This window comes from Coregonus lavaretus (genome assembly GCF_964263955.1).
Source record: "Coregonus lavaretus genome assembly, chromosome: 18".
NCBI lineage: Eukaryota > Metazoa > Chordata > Actinopteri > Salmoniformes > Salmonidae > Coregonus > Coregonus lavaretus.
Window position 1 is genome coordinate 10,851,150 of NC_140005.1, and position 26,786 is coordinate 10,877,935.

Here is a 26,786-nt window from a genome sequence, read left to right on the forward strand (position 1 = left end):
ATGCTGTGGGGATGTTTTTCAGCGGCAGGGACTGAGAGACTAATCAGGTTTGAGGGAAAGATGAACGGAGTAAAGTACAGAGAGATCTCTGGAGAGACCTGAAAATAGCTCTGCAGCGACGCTCCACATCCAACCTGACAGAGCTTGAGAGGATCTGCAGAGAACAAGGGGAGAAACTCCCCAAATACAGGTGTGCCAAGCTTGTAGCGTCATACCCAAGAAGACTTGAGGCTGTAATGGCTGCCAAAGGTGCTTCAACAAAGTAAAGGGTCTGAATACTTATGATATACTTGTGATATTTCAGTTATTTATTTGTAATACTTTTGCAAAAAAAATAACTGTTTTTGCTTTGTCATTATGGGGTATTGTGTGTATGTAGATTGATGAGGGGGAAAAAACAATTTAATCAATTTTAGAATAAGGCTGTAACGTAAAGAAATGTGGGAAAATTCAAGGGGTCTGAATACTTTTCCAAATGCACAGTATAATGCATGTAGAGACCCCTCTGCAGCCTGTGTCACCAAAAGATACACCTTGTGTATTCTACTTTTCTAACTCTCAACAGTAAGACCCCGACTGAGTTCCTAAAAAAAATAAACAGGTCTACTGGAGAAAAACAAAACGCCAACTGGGAAGGGTTGCTGTTTGGGGGAGACTCAAATAAGAACTACTTAGGTTTATGTCGTGTAAGTTTATATATCTGCTTCTGAGAGGATTCTAGCTAGACTAGAGCATAACCACATGCATGACTTAGTCTGGCTTGCCTCAAACTCAATGTCCCCAACCATAATAGTGTTGTTAGCAGCACTATGCTTAAATACTTAACATGTGGCAGTAGCACCATCCACAACCCTAACAAAAAACATTTAGTAATTGCTTTTTATGAATTGGAAATTACAATAACAGGTGATGAAATTAGTTATCCTAACCAAAATCGCCTCGTCCCAATCTCTGAGTGATACACTGAGGTGATAACACTGATGTGTGACTAGGCACGTTCCCAAAGTATCTTGAACCCCACCCAATCCCCTCCTTTGTGGAAATGTTAAACAGTGAGAAGAAGGCCAGTCAGTGGGTTAACTAACAACGAAGGAAACCACAGTGTGAAGCTGTGTGTCTTTAGAAACTCACACCAAGTTGGGGTGGAAAATTGTTTCACTTGCAAGACTCATGATGCTCCACACCCCAGAGTTGTGTCGGAGATAATGATAATTCTGTTCATGGTAATATTTGTGTTTTCCATTGAATACTTACAAAACATATAGACACAATACAAATACAGACACATACACTGTAATAATTATATCTACATAATGCATACAAAATATTGGTGCCGAGATCCCTCTGCAGCCTGTGTCACCAAAAAATGCCTCAAATTTGAGGACTAAGGAATGTAAATAATCTGAAGTGTACGCATTGGTATCCAAGCGTCTTCAGTCTTTAAGGGTGTGAGAACTCAAGTCCTCCTTACAGTGAGGGGGCATTAGTGAGCCTCCTCTGGCCCCAGGTCTGCTGCAGCTCCTCACGGTCCAGTTTGTTGAGCTTCTGTGAGCACAGCCACAGGTCCTGGACCTGTTCTGACAGGCCGTCCAAACTAGAGCTGTCCCAGGGTCCGGCTGCCTGACAACCTGAAGAAAGAGAGAGAGGGAACAAATTAGAGGGACTAAGAGAGACTGAGAACCAATAGACTACTATAGGCCCACTGTACCTTGGAGGTTGAGATAGGTCAAAGGTCGCTGGGTGGAGAGGAGGCTGTGGAGTCCCACTGAGGTCACTGCTGGGTTCTCTGACAGGTCCAAAGACACCACGGAGGGACAGAGGTAGACACTTGGACAGCAGGACACACAGAACATACATTTCTCAGTACTGGACAGTCAGGTCACATGAACCAGAGGTAGTGTACAGGGCAGATACTTGGAAAAGACCCAGGAAGCTCAACTAGCTAAATACAGAAGGACAAGGGTGATATACATTGAGAGAAACCACAAACACACCCCTGGCGAGGGTGGCTACGCTGCCGTCCATTTCCCGCCAGACTCAGGTGGGTTAGGGAGCAGTCATCCTGTGGAACACACAAAGGACCAATCAGAACCATGTTCTCTGTGACTCATTTTCCATTTTCAGCAAGGGACCAATCAAATCCCAGATCTCATGGTATGCCCTTTACCAGGAAGTTAGTACTATGTCTATCACCCAATGTCAGTGCTGAGTTCTCAGCTTGGCCTACAGCTTAAACATTACTAATCAACATGAATCCTACTTACATCACTACATTTGTTCCTCTATTGAAGACCATCTTGCCATAGCTCCCAATTAAGTCAAATGGTGTATACACTTTAAGATACAATTAAGATACTACCATTGTATCCTAACTACCATATCAGCACATGCTTCTTAGTTTGAATACCAGAGGCAAAGTTGTGGAGCAGATAAGTGGATTCCTTTTCAACCTGTGAAATGTTTTCACAGCTTGCAAAGCACCTGCCTCAAACCCGTGGTTTAGGTTTACTGGTTAACAGACCAAAAATAAGCGATTTACAGAGAAACAAGAGTTTCATTAACAGAAACCCAACCAATTGTTTCAACAAATTCTGTTAAAAGCGTTTTTATTGTATTTGCAGTCTTTATCATGTACCTTCCTGGACAAATTGCCTCTACTAAGTATCTACTTACTATAGATACTGTGATTAGTTTGTGCAGTTCTTTAGACAAACAATGCTTAATTAATGTCAAAGTAATCTATAAAATAACTTTATTTGAATTTTTGTGTATGTGTGTGCATTTGTGTGTGTGCATGTGTATGTGTGTGTGTGTGTTTACCTGGGACAGGAGGACTGACCTCAGATGTTCTAAAGCAGGGTGGTCAGCGGGTTCACAGCGGATGGCAGACAGAAGGAGGTGTGTGAGACAGTGGAGAGGCAGAGTCTTCAGGACCAACTCAAAGCCCATAGAGCCCAAGGCATTATGGGACAGATTCACTGCCTTCAGGTGCCCTGTGCCTGTAGGACCATGAGATGATTCTGATTCTTAGGTCACATTTCAAGAACCACCTCACAAACAGATAGCAATGTATCCATGTAGAGTTGAAAATTGGTGTCCCCCAAGGTTCCATTCTGGCTCCTGTGCTTTTCACCATTTATATAAATGATCTAATGCTAATAATATTTGTAATATCAGTGTAAAAAGGGTATTCATGAGCCTGTTTACCTGCCAAGGTGCTGGCCAGTAGGAAGCAGTGCTGCTGTTTACCTGCCAGGGTGCTGGCCAGTAGGAAGTGGTGCTGCTGTTTACCTGCCAAGGAGCTGGTCAGTAGGAGGCGGTGTTGCTGTTTACCTGCCAAGGTGCTGGCCAGTAGGAGGTGGTGTTGCCGTTTACCTGCCAAGGTGCTGGCCAGTAGGAGGTGGTGTTGCCGTTTACCTGCCAAGGTGCTGGCCAGTAGGAGGTGGTGCTGCTGTTTAACACTTGGTTGCTGACGGGAGAGGTTGTGTTTTCTCTAGCAGGAGAGGTAAGCTTGGCTTCGTTTATGGTGTTGAGTTAAGCTTAAACCATGTATTTAGTTTGTAGGTAGGTATTGTAGTTTGGTATTATAGGTAGCTTACTCCGGTAGTTATTGTAGGTTATTATTGTAGGTAATTATTGTAGGTAAGGATTTTATTCGGCGGAGCCCAGGCGAAGCACGAGGCTAGCTTACCCACTACCTGGACCAACAAAGCTAGCTAGCTAGAGGGTAGCTACCGGTAACTTTTAGCAACGGTGGTTAGCTGTTTCCAATGTTATTTCACGCTTAAGAGTACCTGTAATTGAGCCAGCTAGCTGCCACCTTCAGCTGTTTTTTTTCTAACCTCATTATCATTAACGTTAGGTGGTCGGTAGCTGCTGTACCTAATTTCGGCTACTGATTGCAGTCTGCCAGTTTGGCTTTATACATAGCTTGGGCTTTGTCGAGTAAGGCTTAAACTATGTATTTAGATTGTAGTTAGGAACTATAGGTAGGCATCGTGGGCTGTATATTATTAAGTAGTATAGGTAGGCATCGTGGGCTGTTGCGGGTAGCTGTTGTGTAGTTATTGTAGGTTACTTTTGTATTCGGCGGTGCCGGATGTAGCACGAAGCTAGCTCGCTAACTCACCTCCAGGATTAGCTGGCGAGTTGCTATTAGCAACGGTAGCCACTAAAAACAATATCCTTTTAGCCAGCTACATTCGCTCACAGCGACGCCGTTTTTCAAACAAAGTCAACACAGTAGCCATTGCTAGCTAGCCAACACTACCAGCAGGCTGTGGTAGCTAAATACAATATCTTTGTGCTAGCTACCCAACGTTTAATCATTGCTGCGTTATGAAAGGTAAGCTTGGCTTCTTATATGGTGTTGAGTTAAGCTTAAACCATGTATTTAGATTGTAGGTAGGTATTGTAGTTTGGTATTATAGGTAGCTTACTCCGGTAGTTATTGTAGGTTATTATTGTAGGTAATTATTGTAGGTAAGGATTTTTATTCGGCGGAGCCCAGGTGAAGCACGAGGCTAGCTTACCCACTACCTGGACCAACAAAGCTAGCTAGCTAGAGGGTAGCTACCGGTAACTTTTAGCAACTGTGGTTAGCTGTTTCCAATGTTATTTCATGCTTGAGAGTACCTGTGATTGAGCCAGCTAGCTGCTACCATTCAGCTGTTTTTCTAACCTCATCCGAGGCATTAACGTTAGGTGGTTGGTAGCTGCTGTACTTAATTACAGCTACTGATAACAGTCTGCTGTAGCTTACAACAATTCTAATTTCTAAAGTGGAAGTTGGGAGAGTTTTATTCGGGTGGTTCAGTGAAACAATTATAGTTTCTGAGGTGGAAGTTGGGAGAGTTATATATTTATTTATTTTTTTGGTGAGGGAGGCCTGCTCTCTCCTTTCCCTGATGTTCAGTTCATTTCATCCCGATCTCCTCTGCATTATTGTAGCCATCTGTTGCAGCCTGTCAACTATGCCTCTGCCTATCCCTGTTCTCTCCTCTCCGCACAGGCTACACAAACGCCCCACACCGCGTGGCTGCTGCCTCTCTAACCTGGTGGTCCCTGCACGCACCCCACACCTGGAGTTCCAGGTCTCAGGCAGCCTCTGGAACTGCCGTTCTGCTGCCAACAAAGCTGACTTCATCCCAGCCTATGCTAATCTCCAGTCCCTCGACTTCCTGGCGCTGACGGAAACATGGATTACCACTGAAAACACTGCTACTCCTACTGCTCTCTCCTCATCTGACCATGTGTTCTCGCATACCCCGAGAGCATCTGGTCAGAGGGGTGGTGGCACAGGAATCCTCATCTCTCCCAAGTGGACATTCTCAATTTTTCCCCTAACCCATCTGTCCATCTCCTCATTTGAATTCCATGCTGTCACAGTCACTAGCCCATTTAAGCTTAATATCCTTGTCATCTATCGCCCTCCAGGTTCCCTTGGAGAGTTCATCAATGAGCTTGACGCCTTGATAAGTTCCTTTCCTGAGGATGGCTCACCCCTCACAGTTTTGGGGGATTTCAACCTCCCTATGTCCACATTTGACTCATTTCTCTCTGCCTCCTTCTTTCCACTTCTCTCCTCTTTTGACCTCACACTCTCACCGTCCCCCCCTACTCACAAGGCAGGCAATACGCTTGACCTCATCTTTACTAGATGCTGCTCTTCTACTAATCTCACTGCAACTCCCCTCCATGTCTCCGACCACTACTTTGTTTCCTTTTCTCTCTCGCTCTCCTCCCACACTACTCACTCTGCCCCTACACAGATGGTAATGCGCCGCAACCTTCGCTCTCTCTCTCCCACTACTCTCTCCTCTTCCATCCTATCATCTCTTCCCTCTGCTCAATCCTTCTCCCTCCAATCTCCTGATTCTGCCTCCTCAACCCTCCTCTCCTCCCTTTCTGCATCCTTTGACTCTCTGTGTCCCCTATCCTCCCGGCCGGCTCGGTCCTCCCCTCCAGCTCCGTGGCTTGATGACTCATTGCGAGCTCACAGAACAGAGCTCCGGGCAGCGGAGCGGAAATGGAAGAAAACTAAACTCCCTGCCGACCTGGCATCTTTTCACTCCCTCCTCTCTACATTTTCTTCATCTGTTTCTGCTGCTAAGGCCACTTTCTACCACTCTAAATTCCAAGCATCTGCCTCTAACCCTAGGAAGCTCTTTGCCACATTTTCCTCCCTCCTGAATCCTCCCCCCCCCGCCCCCCCCTCCTCTCTCTCTGTGGATGACTTCGTCAACCACTTTGAAAAGAAGGTTGACGACATTCGATCCTCGTTTGTTAAGTCTAATGACACTGCTGGTCCTACTCACACTGCCCTACCCTATGCTTTGACTTCTTTCTCCCCTCTCTCTCCAGATAAAATCCTGCGACTTGTGACTGCAGGCCGCCCAACAACCTGCCCGCTTGACCCCATCCCCTCCTCTCTTCTCCAGACCATCTCCGGTGACCTTCTCCCCTACCTCACCTCGCTGATCAACTCATCCTTGACCGCTGGCCATGTCCCTTCCGTCTTCAAGAGAGCGAGAGTTGCTCCCCTTCTCAAGAAACCAACACTCGATCCCACTGATGTCAACAACTACAGACCAGTATCCCTTCTTTCTTTTCTTTCCAAAACTATTGAGCGTGCCGTCTTTAGCCAACTCTCTTGCTATCTCTCTCAGAATGACCTTCTTGATCCAAACCAGTCAGGTTTCAGGACTGGTCATTCAACTGAGACTGCTCTTCTCTGTGTCACGGAGGCTCTCCGCACTGCTAAAGCTAACTCTCTCTCCTCTGCTCTTGTCCTTCTAGACCTGTCTGCTGCCTTTGATACTGTGAACCATCAGATCCTCCTCTCCACCCTCTCCGAGCTGGGCATCTCCGGCGCGGCTCACTCCTGGATTGCGTCCTACCTGACCGGTCGCTCCTACCAAGTGGCGTGGCGAGAAGCTGTCTCCGCACCACGTGCTCTCACCACTGGTGTCCCCCAGGGCTCAGTCCTAGGCCCTCTCCTTTTCTCCCTATACACCAAGTCACTTGGCTCTGTCATATCCTCACATGGCCTCTCCTATCATTGCTACGCTGACGATACACAACTAATCTTCTCCTTTCCCCCTTCTGATAACCAGGTGGCGAATCGCATCTCTGCATGTCTGGCAGACATATCAGTATGGATGACGGATCACCACCTCAAGCTGAACCCTGGCAAGACGGAGCTGCTCTTCCTCCCGGGGAAGGACTGCCCGTTCCATGATCTCGCCATCACGGTTGACAACTCCGCTGTGTCCTCCTCCCAGAGTGCGAAGAGCCTAGGCGTGACCCTGGACAACACCCTGTCGTTCTCCGCCAACATCAAGGCGGTGACCCGCTCCTGCAGGTTCATGCTCTACAACATTCGGAGAGTACGACCCTGCCTTACACAGGAAGCGGCACAGGTCCTAATCCAGGCACTTGTCATCTCCCGTCTGGACTACTGCAACTCGCTGTTGGCTGGCCTCCCTGCCTGTGCCATTAAACCCCTACAACTCATCCAGAATGCCGCAGCCCGTCTGGTGTTCAACCTTCCCAAGTTCTCTCACGTCACCCCCCTCCTCCGCACACTCCACTGGCTTCCAGTTGAAGCTCGCATCCGCTACAAGACCATGGTGCTTGCCTATGGAGCAGTGAGGGGAACGGCACCTCTGTACCTTCGGGCTCTGATCAGTCCCTACACCCAAACGAGGGCATTGCGTTCATCCACCTCTGGCCTGCTGGCTCCCCTTCCTCTGCGGAAGCATAGTTCCCGCTCAGCCCAGTCAAAACTGTTCGCTGCTCTGGCACCCCAATGGTGGAACAAGCTCCCTCACGACGCCAGGACAGCGGAGTCACTCACCACCTTCCGGAGGCATTTGAAACCCCACCTCTTTAAGGAATACCTGGGATAGGATAAAGTAATCCTTCTACCCCCCCCCCCCCCCAAAATTGTAAAGTGGTTATCCCACTGGCTATAGGGTGAACGCACCAATTGGTGAGTCGCTCTGGATAAGAGCGTCTGCTAAATGACGTAAATGTGCCCTTGAGCAAGGCACTTAACCCTAATTGCTCCTGTAAGTCGCTCTGGATAAGAGCGTCTGCTAAATGACTAAAATGTAATGTAAATGTTTACCTGCCAAGGTGCTGGCCAGTAGGAGGTGGTGTTGCTACAGGCAGCGGGTTGTTAGGCTGGAGAGACAAGACAGCCTCATACATCAGAGTCAGAACCTTTTCCAACCACAAACACATAGCCTGGCCTGTCCTGCACACCCACTGCTTCCTGTCAGGCTACTGCAGAAAGAGGGGGTGGTGCTGTGACCATCACTGAACAAAGCGCACTGAATCATGGGCCCCTACAAGGCCATATAGGGACACAGCACAGCCACAGACTTACAGGTCAGTATCATACAGTGCCTTCAGAAAGTATTCACACCCCTTGACTTTTTCCACATTCTGTTGTGTTACAGCCTGAATTGAAAATGTATTAAATTGAGACTTTTTTGTCACTGGCCTACACAAAATACCCCATAATGAAAATCTGAAATGTCTTGAGTCAATAAGTATTCAACCCCTTTGTTATGGCAATCCTAAATAAGTTGAGGCTTAAAAATGTGCTTAACAAGTCACATAATAAGTTGCATGGACTAACTCTGTGTGCAATAACAGTGTTTTACATGATTTTTGAATGACTACCTCATCTCTGTATCCCACACATACAGTTATTTGTAATGTCCCTCAGTCGAGCAGTGAATTTCAAACACAGATTCAACCACAAAGACCAGGGAGGTTTTCCAATGCAAAGAAGGGCACCTATTGGTAGATGGGTAAAAATAACATTGAATATCCCTTTGAGCATGGTGAAGTTATTAATTACACTTTGGATGGTGTATCAATACAACCAGTCACTACAAAGATACAGGCGTCCTTCCTATCTCAGTTCCCAGAGAGGAAGGAAACCGCTCAGGGATTTCACCATGAGCCCAGTGGTGACCTTAAAACAGTTGCAGAGTTTAATTGCTGTGATAGGAGAAAACATCAACAAAGCAATTCACTTTTTGTTCTGAATACAAAGTGGGTTTTTTGGGGCAAACAAAATATAACAATTACTTAGTACCACTCTCCATATTTTCGTGCATATTGTTGACTGCATCATGTTATGGGTATGCTTGTAATCGTTTTCAGGATAAAAAAGAAACGTAATGGAGTTAAGCACAGGCAAAATCCTAGAGGAAAACCTGGTTCAGTTTGAAAATGGTTGTCTAGCAATGATCAACAACCAATTTGACAGAGCTTGAAAATTGTTGAAAATAATAATGGGCAAATATTTATGTCAAAACTGTAACTCAGGAACATTTACCTTCAACCTGAGTTCCCACACCAGATAGTGGCTGTGCCAATGCCTTTGTCAATGCCTGCAATCAGAATGCGGGTCAGGGTTCAAGATAACGTGTTTTTTATCCCAGTACCACATAGGTTAGTGTATTTGTGTCTTCCTGCATGCATGTGTGAAAGAGAGTGAATGTTTAAAGTGGTTTTTCTTCAGATAGCATTGAGGAGTACACCACATCAGTCACTGGCTTCATCAATATGTGCATCGATGACGTCGTCCCCACAGTGACCGTACGTACATACCCCAACCAGAAGCCATGGATTACAGGCAACATCCGCACTGAGCTAAAGGGTAGAGCTGCCGCTTTCAAGGAGCGGGACTCTAACCCAGACGCTTATAAGAAATCCCGCTATGCCCTCCGACGAACCATCAAACAGACAAAGAGTCAATACAGGACTAAGACTGAATCGTACTACACCGGCTCTGATGCTCGTCGGATGTGGCAAGGCTTGAAAACTATTACAGACTACAATGGGAAGCACAGCCGCGAGCTGCCCAGTGACACAAGCCTTCCAGACGAGCTAAACCACTTCTATACTCGCTTCGAGGCAAGCAACACTGAAGCATGCATGAGAGCACCAGCTGTTCCGGATGACTATGTGATCACGCTCTCCGTAGCCAATGTGAGTAAGACTTTTAAGCAGGTCAACATTCACAAAGGCCACATTCTACAGCTGCACCATCGAGAGCATCCTGACTGGTTGCATCACCGCCTGGTATGGCAACTGCTCGGCCTCTGACCGCAAGTTACTACAGAGGGTAGTGTGTACGGCCCAGTACATCACTGGGGCCAAGCTTCCTGCCATCCAGGACCTCTATACAAGGCGGTGTCAGAGGAAGGCCCTCAAAATTGTCAAAGACTCCAGCCACCCTAGTCATAGACTGTTCTCTCTGCTACCGCACGGCAAGCGGTACCAAGTCTAGGTCCAAAATACTTCTCAACAGCTTCTACCCCCAAGCCATAAGACTCCTGAACAGCTAATCATGGCTACCCAGACTATTTGCACTGCCCCCCCACCCCATCTTTTTACACTGCTGCTTCTCTTAATTATTTATGCATAATCACTTTAACTCTACCCACATGTACATATTCCCTCAACTAGCCGGTGCCCCCGCACATTGACTCTGCACCGGTACCCCCCTGTATATATAGCCTCCCTACTGTTATTTTACTTGTGCTCTTTTTTTCTCAACACTTTTTTGTTGTTTTATTTTACTTTTTTATAAAAAAAATTAAATGCATTGTTGGTTAAGGGCTGTAAGTAAGCATTTCACTGTAATGTCTACACCTGTTGTATTCGGCGCATGTGGCCAATAAAATTTGATTTGATGTCAGCCACTTGGGAGCCACCCTGGCTTCTATAGTAACGGGGTGTGTCAGTGTGTTTTTTAAATATTGCAGATAGATTGTAACTTCCATCAATGTAATTGTCTGCGTCACTTCCAATTGCCCATGAAAGATCTCACCTTGTGGAGTTGCAATAATCATGAGAACAGTGAGGAATCAGCCCAGAACTACACGGGAGGATTTTGTCAATGATCTCAAGGCAGCTTAACACACTATGCCGTGAAGGACTGAAATCCTGCAGCGCCCGCAAGTTCCCCCTGCTCAAGAAAGCACATATACAGGCCAGTCTGAAGTTTGCCAATGAACATCTGAATGATTCAGAGGAGAACTGGGTGAAAGTGTTGTGGTCAGATGAGACCAAAATCAAGCTCTTTGGCATCAACTCAACGTGTTTGGAGGAGGAGGAGGAATGCTGCCTATGACCCCAAGAACATCATCCCCATCATCAAACATGGAGGTGGAAACATTATGCTTTGGGGGTGTTTTTCTGCTAAGGGGACAGGACAACTTCACTGCATCAAAGGGACGATGGACGGCGCCATGTACCGTCAAATCTTGGGTGAGAACCTTCTTCCCTCAGCCAGGGCATTGAAAATGGGTCGTGGATGGGTATTCCAGCATGACAATGACCCAAAACACACGGCCAAGGCAACAAAGGAGTGGCTCAAGAAGAAGCACATTAAGGTCCTGGAGTGGCCTAGCCAGTCTCCAGACCTTAATCCCATAGAAAATCTGTGGAAGGAGCTGAAGGTTCGAGTTGCCAAACGTCAGCCTCGAAACCTTAATGACTTGGAGAAGATCTGCAAAGAGGAGTGGGACAAAATCCCTCCTGAGATGTGTGCAAACCTGGTGGCCAACTACAAGAAACGTCTGACCTCTGTGATTGCCAACAAGGGTTTTGCCACCAAGTACTAAGCCATGTTTTGCAGAGGGGTCAAATACTTATTTCCCTAATTAAAATGCAAATCAATTTATAACATTTTTGACATGCGATTTTCTGGATTTTTTGGTTGTTATTCTGTCTCTCACTGTTTAAATAAACCTATCATTAAAATGATAGACTGATCATTTCTTTGTCAGTGGGCAAATGTACAAAATCAGCAGGGGATCAAATACTTTTTTCCCTCACTTATATATATATATATATATATATATATATATATATATATATATATACACACAGTGGGGAGAAAAAGTATTTGATACACTGCCGATTTTGCAGGTTTACCTACTTACAAAGCATGTAGAGGTCTGTAATTTTTATCATAGGTACACTTCAACTGTGAGAGACGGAATCTAAAACAAAATCCAGAAAATCACATTGTATGATTTTTAAGTAATTAATTTGCATTTTATTGCATGACATACGTATTTGATACATCAGAAAAGCAGAACTTAATATTTGGTACAGAAACCTTTGTTTGCAATTACAGAGATCATACGTTTCCTGTAGGTCTTGACCAGGTTTGCACACACTGCAGCAGGGATTTTGGCCCACTCCTCCATACAGACCTTCTCCAGATCCTTCAGGTTTCGGGGCTGTCGCTGGGCAATACGGACTTTCAGCTCCCTCCAAAGATGTTCTATTGGGTTCAGGTCTGGAGACTGGCTAGGCCACTCCAGGACCTTGAGATGCTTCTTACGGAGCCAGTCCTTAGTTGCCCTGGCTGTGTGTTTCGGGTCGTTGTCATGCTGGAAGACCCAGCCACGACCCATCTTCAATGCTCTTACTGAGGGAAGGAGGTTGTTGGCCAAGATCTCGCGATACATGGCCCCATCCATCCTCCCCTCAATACGGTGCAGTCGTCCTGTCCCCTTTGCAGAAAAGCATCCCCAAAGAATGATGTTTCCACCTCCATGCTTCACGGTTGGGATGGTGTTCTTGGGGTTGTACTCATCCTTCTTCTTCCTCCAAACACGGCGAGTGGAGTTTAGACCAAAAAGCTATATTTTTGTCTCATCAGACCACATGACCTTCTCCTATTCCTCCTCTGGATCATCCAGATGGTCATTGGCAAACTTCAGATGGGCCTGGACATGCGCTGGCTTGAGCAGGGGGACCTTGCGTGCGCTGCAGGATTTTAATCCATGACGGCGTAGTGTGTTACTAATGGTTATCTTTGAGACTGTGGTCCCAGCTCTCTTCAGGTCATTGACCAGGTCCTGCCGTGTAGTTCTGGGCTGATCCCTCACCTTCCTCATGATCATTGATGCCCCACGAGGTGAGATCTTGCATGGAGCCCCAGACCGAGGGTGATTGAACGTCATCTTGAACTTCTTCCATTTTCTAATAATTGCGCCAACAGTTGTTGCCTTCTCACCATGCTGCTTGCCTATTGTCCTGTAGCCCATCCCAGCCTTGTGCAGGTCTACAATTTTATCCCTGATGTCCTTACACAGCTCTCTGGTCTTGGCCATTGTGGAGAGGTTGGAGTCTGTTTGATTGAGTGTGTGGACAGGTGTCTTTTATACAGGTAACGAGTTCAAACAGGTGCAGTTAATACAGGTAATGAGTGGAGAACAGGAGGGCTTCTTAAAGAAAAACTAAAAGGTCTGTGAGAGCCGGAATTCTTACTGGTTGGTAGGTGATCAAATACTTATGTCATGCAATAAAATGCAAATTAATTACTTAAAAATCATACAATGTGATTTTCTGGATTTTTGTTTTAGATTCCGTCTCTCACAGTTTAGGTGTACCTATGATAAAAATTACAGACCTCTACATGCTTTGTAAGTAGGAAAACCTGCAAAATCGGCAGTGTATCAAATACTTGTTCTCCCCACTGTACATATACATACATATACATATCCTTTAAAAAAATATATTTCCCTTTATTACTTTCCAACCCCACCACCCCTTCCCTAATTGGAGTAAACTAGTGAACAGCAATGCTTAGGCCTCTACTTCCAGCTTACACATACTATATACATTTTATGGACACAGTCAAATTTTACAACAATTATATTTTGTTTGTTTTTACTACTGAACTTCCTCCGATCATTTTCATGATGTCCATCTGGTTTGCTTCAATATGCCATATTTTTCTAACTGCTCTTTCACAAAAGCTCTCGACCTTTAACCTATATACTTATTATGGACACAGTATGCTTTACATTAGTTCTTGTTGTTATTAGTTGTTGTTATTAGTCCCATCGTTCAGCTCCATTCAACATATCCCATCTATCTCTTAACATCATCCATATTGGATTTCTATTTGCCATATATTTTTCAACTGTACTGTGATGTTTTACAAAAGTTCTGAACCTGTCTATTCTCATTGTTTCTACAGATTGTAAATTGAAAATAAACATTTTTGCTAAAAGTATTATTATATTATTGATCAATTGACTATGACTTTTCAGATCACCCAGTAGTGCTATCTGCAGGGTTAGCTCCAGGTAAATATTGCAATCCTTTAGCCATTCCTGGACCTGTGTCCAAAAACAAGCTACATATGGACAGTACCAAAACAAATGATCTAATGATTCTGTCTTTTCGCAGGCAAAATCTGCAGAGCTGGGAAGAATGTATCCCACATATAAATAACATTCTATTGGTAGCAAGAATTTTATATAATAATTTACATTGAAAAATTATAAGTTTTGAATCCGGCGTCGTTATCAGTTCATAAACACTATGCCATGGAATTGGTACGTCAAAAATCTCTTCCCAACTATTTTGCAATCTACAGTGGGGAAAAACTGTATTTAGTCAGCCACCAATTGTGCAAGTTCTCCCACTTAAAAAGATGAGAGAGGCCTGTAATTTTCATCATAGGTACACGTCAACTATGACAGACAAATTGAGAAAAGATTTTCCAGAAATTCACATTGTAGGATTTTTAATGAATTTATTTGCAAATTATGGTGGAAAATAAGTATTTGGTCACCTACAAACAAGCAAGATTTCTGGCTCTCACAGACCTGTAACTTCTTCTTTAAGAGACTCCTCTGTCCTCCACTCGTTACCTGTATTAATGGCACCTGTTTGAACTTGTTATCAGTATAAAAAGACACCTGTCCAAAACCTCAAACAGTCACACTCCAAACTCCACTATGGCCAAGACCAAAGAGCTGTCAAAGGACACCAGAAACAAAATTGTAGACCTGCACCAGGCTGGGAAGACTGAATCTGCAATAGGTAAGCAGCTTGGTTTGAAGAAATCAACTGTGGGAGCAATTATTAGGAAATGGAAGACATACAAGACCACTGATAATCTCCCTCGATCTGGGGCTCCACGCAAGATCTCACCCCGTGGGGTCAAAATGATCACAAGAACGGTGAGCAAAAATCCCAGAACCACATGGGGGGACCTAGTGAATGACCTGCAGAGAGCTGGGACCAAAGTAACAAAGCCTACCATCAGTAACACACTACGCCACCAGGGACTCAAAACCTGCAGTGCCAGACGTGTCCCCCTGCTTAAGCCAGTACATGTCCAGGCCCGTCTGAAGTTTGCTAGAGTGCATTTGGATGATCCAGAAGAGGATTGGGAGAATGTCATATGGTCAGATGAAACCAAAATAGAACTTTTTGGTATAAACTCAACTCGTCGTGTTTGGAGGACAAAGAATGCAGAGTTGCATCCAAAGAACACCATACCTACTGTGAAGCATGGGGGTGGAAACATCATGCTTTGGGGCTGTTTTTCTGCAAAGGGACCAGGACGACTGATCCGTGTACAGGAAAGAATGAATGGGGCCATGTATCGTGAGATTTTGAGTGAAAACCTCCTTCCATCAGCAAGGGCATTGAAGATGAAACGTGGCTGGGTCTTTCAGCATGACAATGATCCCAAACACACCGCCCGGGCAACGAAGGAGTGGCTTCGTAAGAAGCATTTCAAGGTCCTGGAGTGGCCTAGCCAGTCTCCAGATCTCAACCCCATAGAAAATCTTTGGAGGGAGTTGAAAGTCTGTGTTGCCCAGCGACAGCCCCAAAACATCATTGCTCTAGAGGAGATCTGCATGGAGGAATGGGCCAAAATACCAGCAACAGTGTGTGAAAACCTTGTGAAGACTTACAGAAAACGTTTGACCTGTGTCATTGCCAACAAAGGGTATATAACAAAGTATTGAGAAACTTTTGTTATTGACCAAATACTTATTTTCCACCATAATTTGCAAATAAAATCATAAAAAATCCTACAATGTGATTTTCTGGAATTATTTTTCTCATTTTGTCTGTCATAGTTGACGTGTACCTATGATGAAAATTACAGGCCTCTCTCATCTTTTTAAGTGGGAGAACTTGCACAATTGGTGGCTGACTAAATACTTTTTTCCCCCACTGTATATATAAACCCAGTCGTACTTTATCAAATGCCTTTTCGAAGTCTGCTATGAATAGCAGGCCTGGTTTCCCAGATTTTTCACAGTGTTCTATTGTTTCCAGTACTTGCCTTATATTATCTCCAATGTATCTTCCATGTAAAAAACCTGTCTGATTAGAATGAATAATGTCCGACAATACCTTTTTAATTCTATGCGCTATACATTTTGCTAGACTTTTTGCATCACAACACTGAAGTATAAGGGGCCTCCAATTTTTTTTATGGACTGGATCTTTATATTTTCCACTTGTATCCTGTTTCAGTAATAATGAAATCAGACGGTCTTCTTGAGTGTCTGATAATCTACCATTTACATAGGAGTGGTTAAAACATGCTAATAACGGTCCTTTGAGTATATCAAAAAAGTTTTGGTATACCTCGACTGGTATGCCATCCAACCCTGGAGTTTTCCCAGACTTAAAAGTATTTAATTGCATCCAGAAGTTCCTCCTCAGTAATTTCACCTTCACAAGTATTTCTGTATGGCTGTTAATTGTACATTATCAATAGAAAGAAAAGATCTACAATTTGTTTCAGTTACAGGAGATGGAGGCGACTGAAATGAAAACATATGCTTAAAGTACTTTGTTTCCTCCTTCAAAATATCATTTGGTGAATCATGGGTGACTCCATCATTTGTAACCAGTTTCAGTAAATTATTTTTTGTAGCATTCCTATGTTGAAGATTAAAAAATAATTTGGTGCATTTTCCCCCATATTCCATCCAAACGCATAAAGAAGGAAAGAAATTCCACAAATTAACTTTTAAGAAGGCACACCTGTTAATTGAAATGCATTGCAGGTGACTACCTCATGAAGCTGGTTGAGAGAATGCCAAGAGTGTGCAAAGCTGTCATCAAGGCAAAGGGTGGCTACTTTGAAGAATCTAAAATAGAAAATATTTGGATTTGTTTAACACTTTTTTGATTTCTACATGACTTCATGTGTTATTTCATAGTTTTGATGTCTTCACTATTATTCTACAATGTAAATAATAGTACAAATAAAATAAAATAAATCTTGAATGAGCAAGTGTTCTAAAACTTTTGACAGGTAGTGTATATGATATGGTAATTATTTGAACTGGATGGCCAGCTAACTTAACATTAGCTAGCTAGCTAACAAGCTAGAAATGAACCAAAACATTGTTTAGAAAGTTGATACTAGTTGCCTGGTTTGCTAGATTGAAATATACTAAATTCATTTTTAAACAGGTGGGTTTATTGGTGTTAAAATACACCCGTTAGGCTATTTTGGACCACCAGGCTGCTGATGTCATGGAGCCTGTAGTTTTTGTGTTTATACTTTTTCATAACTACAACAACAAGTTTGATATCGGACGACAATAGAATGTTTATGATGTCACTGAGACAACTGTCGATACACGTAGTATAAACCAACCTTTAGTTTTGAAATCTTTGGTTGTTTAGTACATGGCCTCACATGTGAATCCTTAAAGAGATGGGTGGGGCTAAGGCTTAAGAGGGTGTGAACAATGCTGAATGGGTGTAGACAAAGAAGAGCTCTCCAGTAGGTGTACCAAAACATTCAAGGGCCATTTTCTTAAAAGTGGAATGACAAAATAATTTCCCCATTGTTCCTCAACTGTAGTGTATGATGTACCATTTTCTAGCTCTGAGTCTCTACTTTTATCCAATATAAAAACACACTTTCAAATTTTGCTACATAAGACAGAATCAAGACGGTCGGTCACAAATTGCTTTTGTTTTAAAGATGAGTATTACATGGCATGGCCTCTAAATGCACATTTAATAGTGTCCCATACAATAAGGGGATCTGCTATACCTGTGTTATGTTAGAACATGTCCAATATCCTCACCTTCGTGGAAATTATGTAAGAGTAATGTATATGCCTATTATTTGATGGTCCGACCACATTCTGTTCCCTATCAACACGTTTTTAACCTTTGGTGCCAACGAGAATGAAATATGAAAGTACTCAAGATGACTAGCTTGATTGAGACTCCGCCATGTATATCTCACTAGGTCCGGATATTTGAGCCTCCATGTATCCACTAGTTCCAATAAATCATAATATTCGTGATTAAAGTCATATTAGTTTGTAGCCCAAACGGTTCGGATGCTACAGACAAAAGTTGGCACATCGACGGTACCTACTTCAGAAGAGTCCGTCGGGGCTAGTGGGGGGGTCGTAGACCAAAACGGAGAACACCATCATGTTCGTGCCAGTCTCATCTTTCCATAGTGGTATATTAGTTAGTAGGCCAAACCGTTCGGACGCTACAGACGTTTTCGTGACAAGTTCAATTTTCAGGACATCTCCTGGTCTGACAAACAGCGCTGTAGCTCTGCCACTTTCCACCACAGATGCGGAAGACCGACAGGCGGATGCAGTGGATTGAGACCCAGCCTATACAAAAAAAATATCTCTAGCTTAAACAGATAGATTTTGATAGGGATTAGTTTGATGCCCAGTGAAATTGTGAAAATTATTATAAACGCCCTTTTAGAGTAAGAGCAGTTTGAAAAAAGACTGCCTGAAATATCAAGCTATCTTGGTGGGATGGAGTTTTGGCCTGGATGGTGACGTCACCAGGCGGTAAATTAGTTAATACACCAATAAGAAAGAGAGTTCCAAACATCTCGGCCAATAACAGCTAGTCTTACATTTTCCCCTCCTCACTCAGACCACTCCCAGACAGTCCTATACCAATTATTGCTTGAGAAATTGCTCTTTGCTAAGAAGCTATTTTTATTTATTTTTGAACATTTTAATTTAAAACAATGACAGGTAATTGTTACCCAGAAATGGTTTGATATGGAGATAAAAACGGCTTCATAGTATCCAAACCCTGCACACCTGGCACTGCAGGCAGGCTAAAGCAAATGTTCAAATTTGAAATACTATTTGAACCCAGGTCAGCTCTCACTTGATCTCTCTGACCTGCTGAGTGCTGTGGTGGTTCTGGGGCGGCGTGGAAGATCGGGGGTCGTTGTCGGTCTTCCTCAGTGAGAAACCCCTAATGGTAGATGACGACACTGCAGAACGAGAGAGAAAAAACACAGGATTTGGTTCCACTAGCTACTAATGCTCCTTATAGTTCATATAACATTAAACATTAGTGATTCATTTTCAAGTACCATTCAAGACACCCAAGGACAGTACATGGCAAGCAAAACAGGAACTTAAGTCACTCAGCAAAATTATATGAGAGAAAGAAAGAAGGAAATGAAAGGGTGGATCTGCTTGGGCTCCTTCTGTTGTTAGCTTCCATTTGGGTCCTACAGGGAATTACAGGGATGGTTGTATGTGTGTGTCATCAGTGCAGCTGCTACACACCTCTGCTAGCCATCTCAGTCTTGGTTGAGTGACGGTTCTGACTCCTGGCCCCTGATTACATCGTTCTCAAATCCCGCCTTCCATCCTGCTCCTCCCCCACTCACCCATATCATCCTCCAGTCAATCGTCTATCAGATATTCATCCTCAGGAACAAGCGCTGGCCTGCTATTGGACAACACCGGAACTGGTTCTGGGAGGCGGGTATTGGCACTGTTGTACTCCTTCTTCCCGAAGACAGAGAGGGCTGCAGCTTATCTCGCTTCAAGAACAGAAGAGCTTGTTTCCTGACTGGGGGCACTTCCTGTGGAGTGAGGGCTGCTGGGAAACGTAGGCGTAGGCAGACAGCCCGCAGAGGGCTGACGGAGCTTTCCAAGTCACTGTGGTCAGAGGAGCTGCTTTCATCCTGAGGAAGACAAACAGACAGAAAGAGACAGACAGATTATTTGTCAATAGGTACAGTGCCTCACTTCTAAAACTGCCTCACAACAAGTGACTCTTGATGACTTCAACAAGGAATAAAATACCTCCAGACCTGCTGCGCTTGTCTTAGTACATACTGACAGATTCTATTACAGTCTGAAAGTGTTGGGTCATTGAGAATTGGTTTGATTTTAAACCAATTATATTCATCTCATTCCCTATGCTGTAATTAATCTAGTACCCCAAAGATGATGGAGGCCTCTGTCCCTCTGTGTCTGTGGCGTTGTGGGGGCTGCGCTGTGCCATTAGTGCCTCCGTGTGGGGTTCGGTGGTACTGCAATCTCCTGGGGGCTCCTGGTTCTGGGCTGGCCGTTGGTGGATAAATAGCGCCCTCCGATGGGGATCAGAGGCTCGGAGTTCTCTGTATCAAAGAGCTGACTTTCCTGAAGAGCGTCGAAGGGCACGGGAGCAGCAGGGACTGTAGAACAGAGAGTGTAGAAAAATTAACTTCACGGTGGAATAGTTGACATCCTTACAGCAACAGGCATTTTGTGGGAGATGCATTATTTTCTGGAAAGTAAGCTGATTAAAGGCCTCACAAACGGTGTGTGAGTGAGATGATGAATCCACATGTACTAGGTATCAACATCAGTAAAACTAAATGACACATTGAAAATTCAGCAGGGTTGAGGTTAATTCCATTTTAATTTCAGTCAATTCAGGAAGTACACTGAAATTCCAATTCCAATTCTCTTCAATGCTTTTCAATGTGGAGAATTTGGTTTACTTTCTGAATTGACTGGAATTTAAATGGATTTGACCCCAAACCTGATATACAGACCTCATATATTCCACCCAGTTTCATTATATACACACCACTCTTCACTGTCCTAGTCTTCTTCTGTTGTAGGCCTACACTGAGCAGAAGTATGTTAATTAAGTAGCTCTCTGTAGCAATGGAGGTCCATCCATCTGTAGTAAGCGCAACACAGGGTGCATTGGCCAATTCATTGATAACTCCAGCTATGGCTTGCTTATATAGCGCAGGTACTAACTACCTGTTTGCTGAAATGGGTGAGAGAGGGAAGTTCGTAACGTGGCTTGAGCACGTGCTGAAACCCCCTATTCACAACCAGTGAGAATGGGCACATATCCGAAGCTACAAACACTCAGTGGCGATTTTAGCATGTCAATCTTGGTGGGGCAAACAAACAAAACAATGTTGGGGATGCATGCCAGCAAAGCCACTACACAACACTAAACAATACATTAATTGTACTATAATGGTGACAAACTGTGCCCACAAACTGTTAGGGCCTACATAAAGCTGTCCCAACACCTTACCACTGCTACACCTGGCTATCAGCGGAGCCTTGTCTGGTAGAGAAACAGTTCATTCAGCCTCATTTACTGCCTTTAAAAAAAACATAGCAGATATGGCTGACTTGCTTAAACAAATGTGGTTTCTACTGACAATTGAGATGTGGCGTAAGGGGACGACAAGCGGATAAGAGGCAATCCGTAATTTCGATTAAGACATTAATGAGCGAGCTAGGACGGACGTAGTCAATATAACTATTTGTTCAGCACTCGTGAAATGTACAGCGACAGAATTCAGAACATGGGCCATTCTTAGTGTTCTCCCTGTACACAAGTCAGAACCGTAGGACAAATAAAGGGGGCATATAAGCAGACAATGAAAGCTCTTACAATAGTTTATGACTACATTTCTCTAAAACAGGTTATAGGCTACATGTGCACCACCAAGTCAGAACAGTAGGCAAAATTAATACGGGAAAATAGACCAAATTATTAGGGTGAGGCACATGGGCTACTAACAGCTTACTACAAAACATACACTTAGGATTACTTTCTTAGCTACAGTATACATAGCTCCCTGACATATTACATCATTTTTGGACTCACCTTGTTGTGCTGTGCTCACTTCAACAGGAAGGTGGCGTGGCGGTCCTTTGTGGACAAACTTTGGCATCAAAGTCTGGCATTCTCTGGATTTATGGTGCTTTCAAGACAACTGGGAACTCTGAAAAAAACAAGGTCGAATCATGATGACGTCAGTGATCTTCAGGTCGTAGCTCTAGAAAGAAGGCCGAGTTCTGGATTTACAATTCCCAGTTGGATGACCGTTCAAAACGTATTTTCCCAGTCTGAGCTTGTTTTTCCCCCCCCAGAGTTCCCAGTTAATAATAATAATAATAATATGCCATTTAGCAGACGCTTTTATCCAAAGCGACTTACAGTCATGCGTGCATACATTTTTGTGTATGGGTGGTCCCGGGGATCGAACCCACTACCTTGGCGTTTCAAGCGCCGTGCTCTACCAGCTGAGCTACAGAGGACCAGTTGTCTTGAACTCCCTGAAATTCCGAGTTAACAGTTGTTTTGAGCGCGGCACAAATCATGCTTCATTGACAGCATGGCCAATGTTGAATGTTTATAATTTTAAACTTGGAAAAGAGACCCTTAATCCCAGACTTGGGACCACACACCCACGCCACTGAATAGCAGGCTAGTGATTGCTTTGCAATGCTCGCAGTTAGATTCCTTCCAAACCACTCATTGTTGAATTTTACAATTTCCAACCTGTTGTGTAATGTTTATGTCCAATGACCGATGAGCACCGATACGTTTTATCTATAATTTCTCTTCATATGACAATGATTAAAAATGATTTGCCAGTAGATTTGACTGGATTCATGATGATGACTCCTTGCTAAGGTTTTGAAAGTATGATGTTGACATGATCAGTCCAAATCAAAGCTACTGTAGATATAACGTGATTTGACGTCATTTTATCTTTGGCCAATGACCTTGAGCCTTCTTGGATGGGCACTTCTATTGTAACTCTATGGCAGCACCCAAGGGGCTTCAATTTTCGAGCTTTACCCTTAGACTTTCCAGTGATGTAGTGTCCCCATGAGTGACAGAACACTGAGCCAATCACAGCACAACTAGAGAACATTACCAACCCCTACGCTCCGTATTTTCCGCTGGCTGCCCCACCACCACAGAAAGCACTGAGCTAGGCTGAAACGCCTGCATTTTGGAGCTGGGGTGCCACCATTGGGGTGCCAGAGCAGCGAACAGTTTTGACTTGGCTGAGCGGGAACTATGCTTCCGCAGAGGTAGGGGAGCCAGCAGGCCAGAGGTGGATGAACGCAGTGCCCTCGTTTGGGTGTAGGGACTGATCAGAGCCTGAAGGTACGGAGGTGCCGTTCCCCTCACAGCTCCGTAGGCAAGCACCATGGTCTTGTAGCAGATGCGAGCTTCAACTGGAAGCCAGTGGAGTGTGCGGAGGAGCGGGGTGACGTGAGAGAACTTGGGAAGGTTGAACACCAGACGGGCTGCGGCATTCTGGATGAGTTGTAGGGGTTTAATGGCACAGGCAGGGAGCCCAGCCAACAGCGAGTTGCAGTAATCCAGACGGGAGATGACAAGTGCCTGGATTAGGACCTGTGCCGCTTCCTGTGTAAGGCAGGGTCGTACTCTCCGAATGTTGTAGAGCATGAACCTACAGGATCGGGTCACCGCCTTGATGTTAGCGGAGAACGACAGGGTGTTGTCCAGGGTCACGCCAAGGCTCTTCGCACTCTGGGAGGAGGACACAACGGAGTTGTCAACCGTGATGGCGAGATCATGGAACGGGCAGTCCTTCCCCGGGATGAAGAGCAGCTCCGTCTTGCCGAGGTTCAGCTTGAGGTGGTGATCCGTCATCCATACTGATATGTCTGCCAGACATGCAGAGATGCGATTCGCCACCTGGTTATCAGAAGGGGGTAACCAGGTGGCAGGCCAGGTGCCTGCAGGCTGACCTCAGTCGTCAGGTGAACAGTGTTTCCTCAGGTGACTACCTCAGGAAGCTGGTTGAGAGAATGCTAAAGCGTGCAAAGCTGTCAGCAAGGCAAAGGGTGGCTACTTTGAAGAATCTCAAATATATTTTGATTTGTTTAACACTTTTTTTTGTTACATGATTCCATGTGTAATTTCATAGTTTTGAGGTCTTCACTTTTATTCTACAATGTAGAAAATAGTAAAAATAAAGAAATCCTTGAATGTCCTAACTTTTGACTGGTAGAATATGTAGTGCGGCAGATAGCCTAGCGGTTAGCGCGTTTAACCAGTAACCGAAAGGTCACTGGTTCGAATACCCCAGCCAGCAAAGTGAAAAATCTGTCGATGTGAACCACACTCCCCCCCCCCCCCGACTTCTGTGAATTGGCTCAGACTGGCCCCGCTGTAAACAAACGGCGGCAACCGGCGTGGCTTTCAGTTTGGTTACTAGTGATGGGAAGTTTGGCTCTGTTTACCAACTCTGATCTTTTCGACTTGTTCAGTCAAGAGAACGAATCTTTCAACCCATTTCGTTCATTTGAGTCAGCAATGCCCAGAGCACACAGGAGGAACACACACAATGCTGATTGCCCACGCTACATCAGTCCGCTAATACAGGTCTAGTACACTACCTTTGAGTCATATCTTACCCAAAGCAACTTACAAGCGCAATTATGGTTAAGTACCTTGCTCAAAGGCACATTAACAGATTTCACCTAGTCAGCTTGGGAATTCGAACCAGCGACCTTTCGGTTACCGACCCAATGCTCTTAACCGCTAGGCTATCTGCCGCCCAACTACTATTGTGAAAAAATTTAAATCTATACTGAACAAAAATATAAATGCAACATGTAAAGTGTTTGTCACATGTTTCATGAGCTGAAATAAAAGATCCCAGACATTTTCCATTCGCACAAAAAGCTTATTTCTCTAAAATGTTTTGTACAAATTTGTTCACATCCCTGTTAGAGAGCATTTCTCCTTTGCCAATATAATCCAACTTTCTAACAGTTGTGGCATATCATGAAGCTGATTAAAAAGCATGATCATTATACAGGTGCACCTCGTGCTGGGGGCAAACAGCTACTATAAAATGTGCTGACTGCAGGAACATCCACCAGAGCTGTTGCCAGCGAATGTAATGTTCCTTTCCCTACCATAAGGCTCCTCTAATATTGTTTTAGAGAATTTAGCAGTGCGTCCAACCGGCCTCACAACCACAAACCATGTGTATCCATGCCAGCCCAGGACCTCCACATCCAGCTTCTTCACCTGCGGGATCGTCTGAGACCAGCCACGCGGACAGCTGATGAGGATTTATTTTTGTAATAAAGCCTATTTGTGTGGAAAAACGTATTCTGATTGGCTGGGCCTGGCTCCTCAGTGGCTGTGCCTATGCCCTCTCAGGCCCACCCATGGCAGCACCCCTGCCCAGTCATCTGAAATCCATTGATTAGGGCCTAAATAATTTTTCAATTGACTGATTTCCTACTATGAACTAACTCAGTAAAACTTTTTTAATTGTTGCGTTTATATTTTGGTTCGGTATATTATTATTTTTTCAGATTTTTCTGGTAGCTGCAGCACCCTCAGTCAGCACCCCTACATGCTGCAACTATGGCAGAGGTGGTGTTTGTTTTGGTTCTACAAAGCTGTTGTGTCCATCATAACGTTAAACAATCAATTAATTGCAGTCATTCTTGCACCATGCGATCAATTGTCAGTTCTAAACATGTTTTTTTCTTCTCTATGCTCATTATCTATTTTCCTGCGCGCATATGATAGACAGTTGGTTGTCGGACCACGTCTCTGGAGCCGCTGAGTCGGAAGAGCGTGCATTAAGCCCCAACAGGACAAACGAACGATTAAAATGAACGAGTCACTCAGAAAAACGAATCATGACTGTCGAGTCACTAAAAAGCGTCGTTCAAAAATAACGAATCGTTCGCGAAGTGCACATAATTATCAGACAGATAATGGAATTAACCCAGCAGACGACCTCCCACACAAACAAGGTAATTATCACATGCCTTATCTGTGTCTTGTTTTGTAGCCTTTTTAGTAAATCTCACCTAAGTTGGAACGTCTGCGTCAGATGGGGTTCAACTCATGGCAGGCAGGCAACTCTCGCTCGCTCCCTTCCTCTTCAACCAACCAGAAGCTGCCGGGTCATTCCTAGTTTGCTGTCCCTTTAAAACAAATAAACGTCACCCTGTTAGTTTGTTGTAATTCTCCGTTAAATAAAACAACCCCTTTCTACAAGGACACCACATTCAGGAAGTGTCATAATTTATAATATAATAATAATTTCTTTGGTGTGAAAACAATGATTCAAAGCTTAATAAATATAATCACTCAGTTGTATCTACTTTTCCATGTTTCATGTTGTTAGTCTGTATGTCCCACCATGGCCTGTCCTTGCCTTTCTGCCGCCATATGCGAGACCAGAAAATGGTGCCCCCAGCTAAACTAGAATAGTCCCAGTCTAAAATACATATTTTCCAGATGTTGAAGTTAGGTTCCATTTAGGTTCTGAATGAAAGGTGAAAAGCTATTTTCCATATGTTTAAAATACATATTTTCCAGAACGGGTGATAAGGCATCTTTTCCTGACGTAATTTTATTAATTTATTAGGGTCTCCCGATTGGCACAGCGGTCTAAGGCACTGCATCGCAGTGCTAGAGGCGTCACTACAGACCCTGGTTTGATCCTGGGCTGTATCACAACCGGCCGTGATTGGGAGTCCCATAGGGCAGCGCATAATTGGTCCAGCTTCGTAAGGGTTTGGCCGGGGGTGCTTTACTTGGCTCATTGCACTCTAGCGACTCCTTGTGGTAAGCCAGGTGCCTGCAGGCTGACCTCAGTCGTCAGGTGAACAGTGTTTCCTCCGACACATTGGTGTGGCTGGTGGGCGGGTGTTAAGAAGCGCGGTATCGCGGGTCATGTTTTGGAGGATGCATGACTTGACCTTTGCCTCCCGAGCCCGTTGGGGAGTTGCAGCGATGAGATAAGATTGAAATTGGGTAGAAAAAGGGGGTGAAATACAGAAAATAAATTTACAGTGAGGGGAAAAAAGTATTTGATCCCCTGCTGATTTTGTACGTTTGCCCACTGACAAAGA

General features: G+C 44.3%; 1 protein-coding gene across 9 annotated transcripts; it reads right to left on the reverse strand.

Annotated features, from left to right (window-relative positions):
* Positions 1-287: 287 nt before the first annotated feature.
* On the reverse strand, positions 288-25,840 carry LOC311145767 (tonsoku-like protein). 9 transcript variants are annotated; one of them, XM_084182077.1, is made up of 8 exons: positions 25,737-25,840; positions 21,739-21,856; positions 20,054-20,290; positions 19,496-19,795; positions 18,996-19,090; positions 1,995-2,062; positions 1,709-1,827; positions 288-1,628 (listed from the first exon to the last, which is right to left on the reverse strand). In XM_084182077.1, exons 4-8 carry the CDS (start codon positions 19,497-19,499, stop codon positions 1,468-1,470), a joined length of 447 nt encoding a protein of 148 aa, XP_084038203.1. In that variant the 5' UTR covers positions 19,500-19,795; positions 20,054-20,290; positions 21,739-21,856; positions 25,737-25,840; the 3' UTR covers positions 288-1,467. The 9 variants fall into 9 exon arrangements, with proteins under 9 accessions (XP_084038203.1, XP_084038204.1, XP_084038197.1 ...); XM_084182078.1 differs by having other exon boundaries at positions 25,695-25,738; XM_084182071.1 differs by lacking the exons at positions 19,496-19,795; positions 20,054-20,290; positions 21,739-21,856; positions 25,737-25,840 and adding exons at positions 2,821-2,999; positions 8,132-8,187 and having other exon boundaries at positions 18,982-19,084.
* Between the last annotated feature and the right edge of the window lie 946 nt (positions 25,841-26,786).

Excerpts from the sequence above, each read along its gene's own strand:
- LOC311145767 (XM_084182072.1), bottom strand. The coding sequence starts at position 2,949 with ATGGGCTTTGAGTTGGTCCTGAAGACTCTGCCTCTCCACTGTCTCACA. Across the intron at positions 2,063-2,820 it reads GGTCAGTCCTCCTGTCCCAG|GATGACTGCTCCCTAACCCA; the intron begins GTAAACACACAC and ends TGTGTTCCACAG. Across the intron at positions 1,629-1,708 it reads GACCTATCTCAACCTCCAAG|GTTGTCAGGCAGCCGGACCC; the intron begins GTACAGTGGGCC and ends CTCTTTCTTCAG.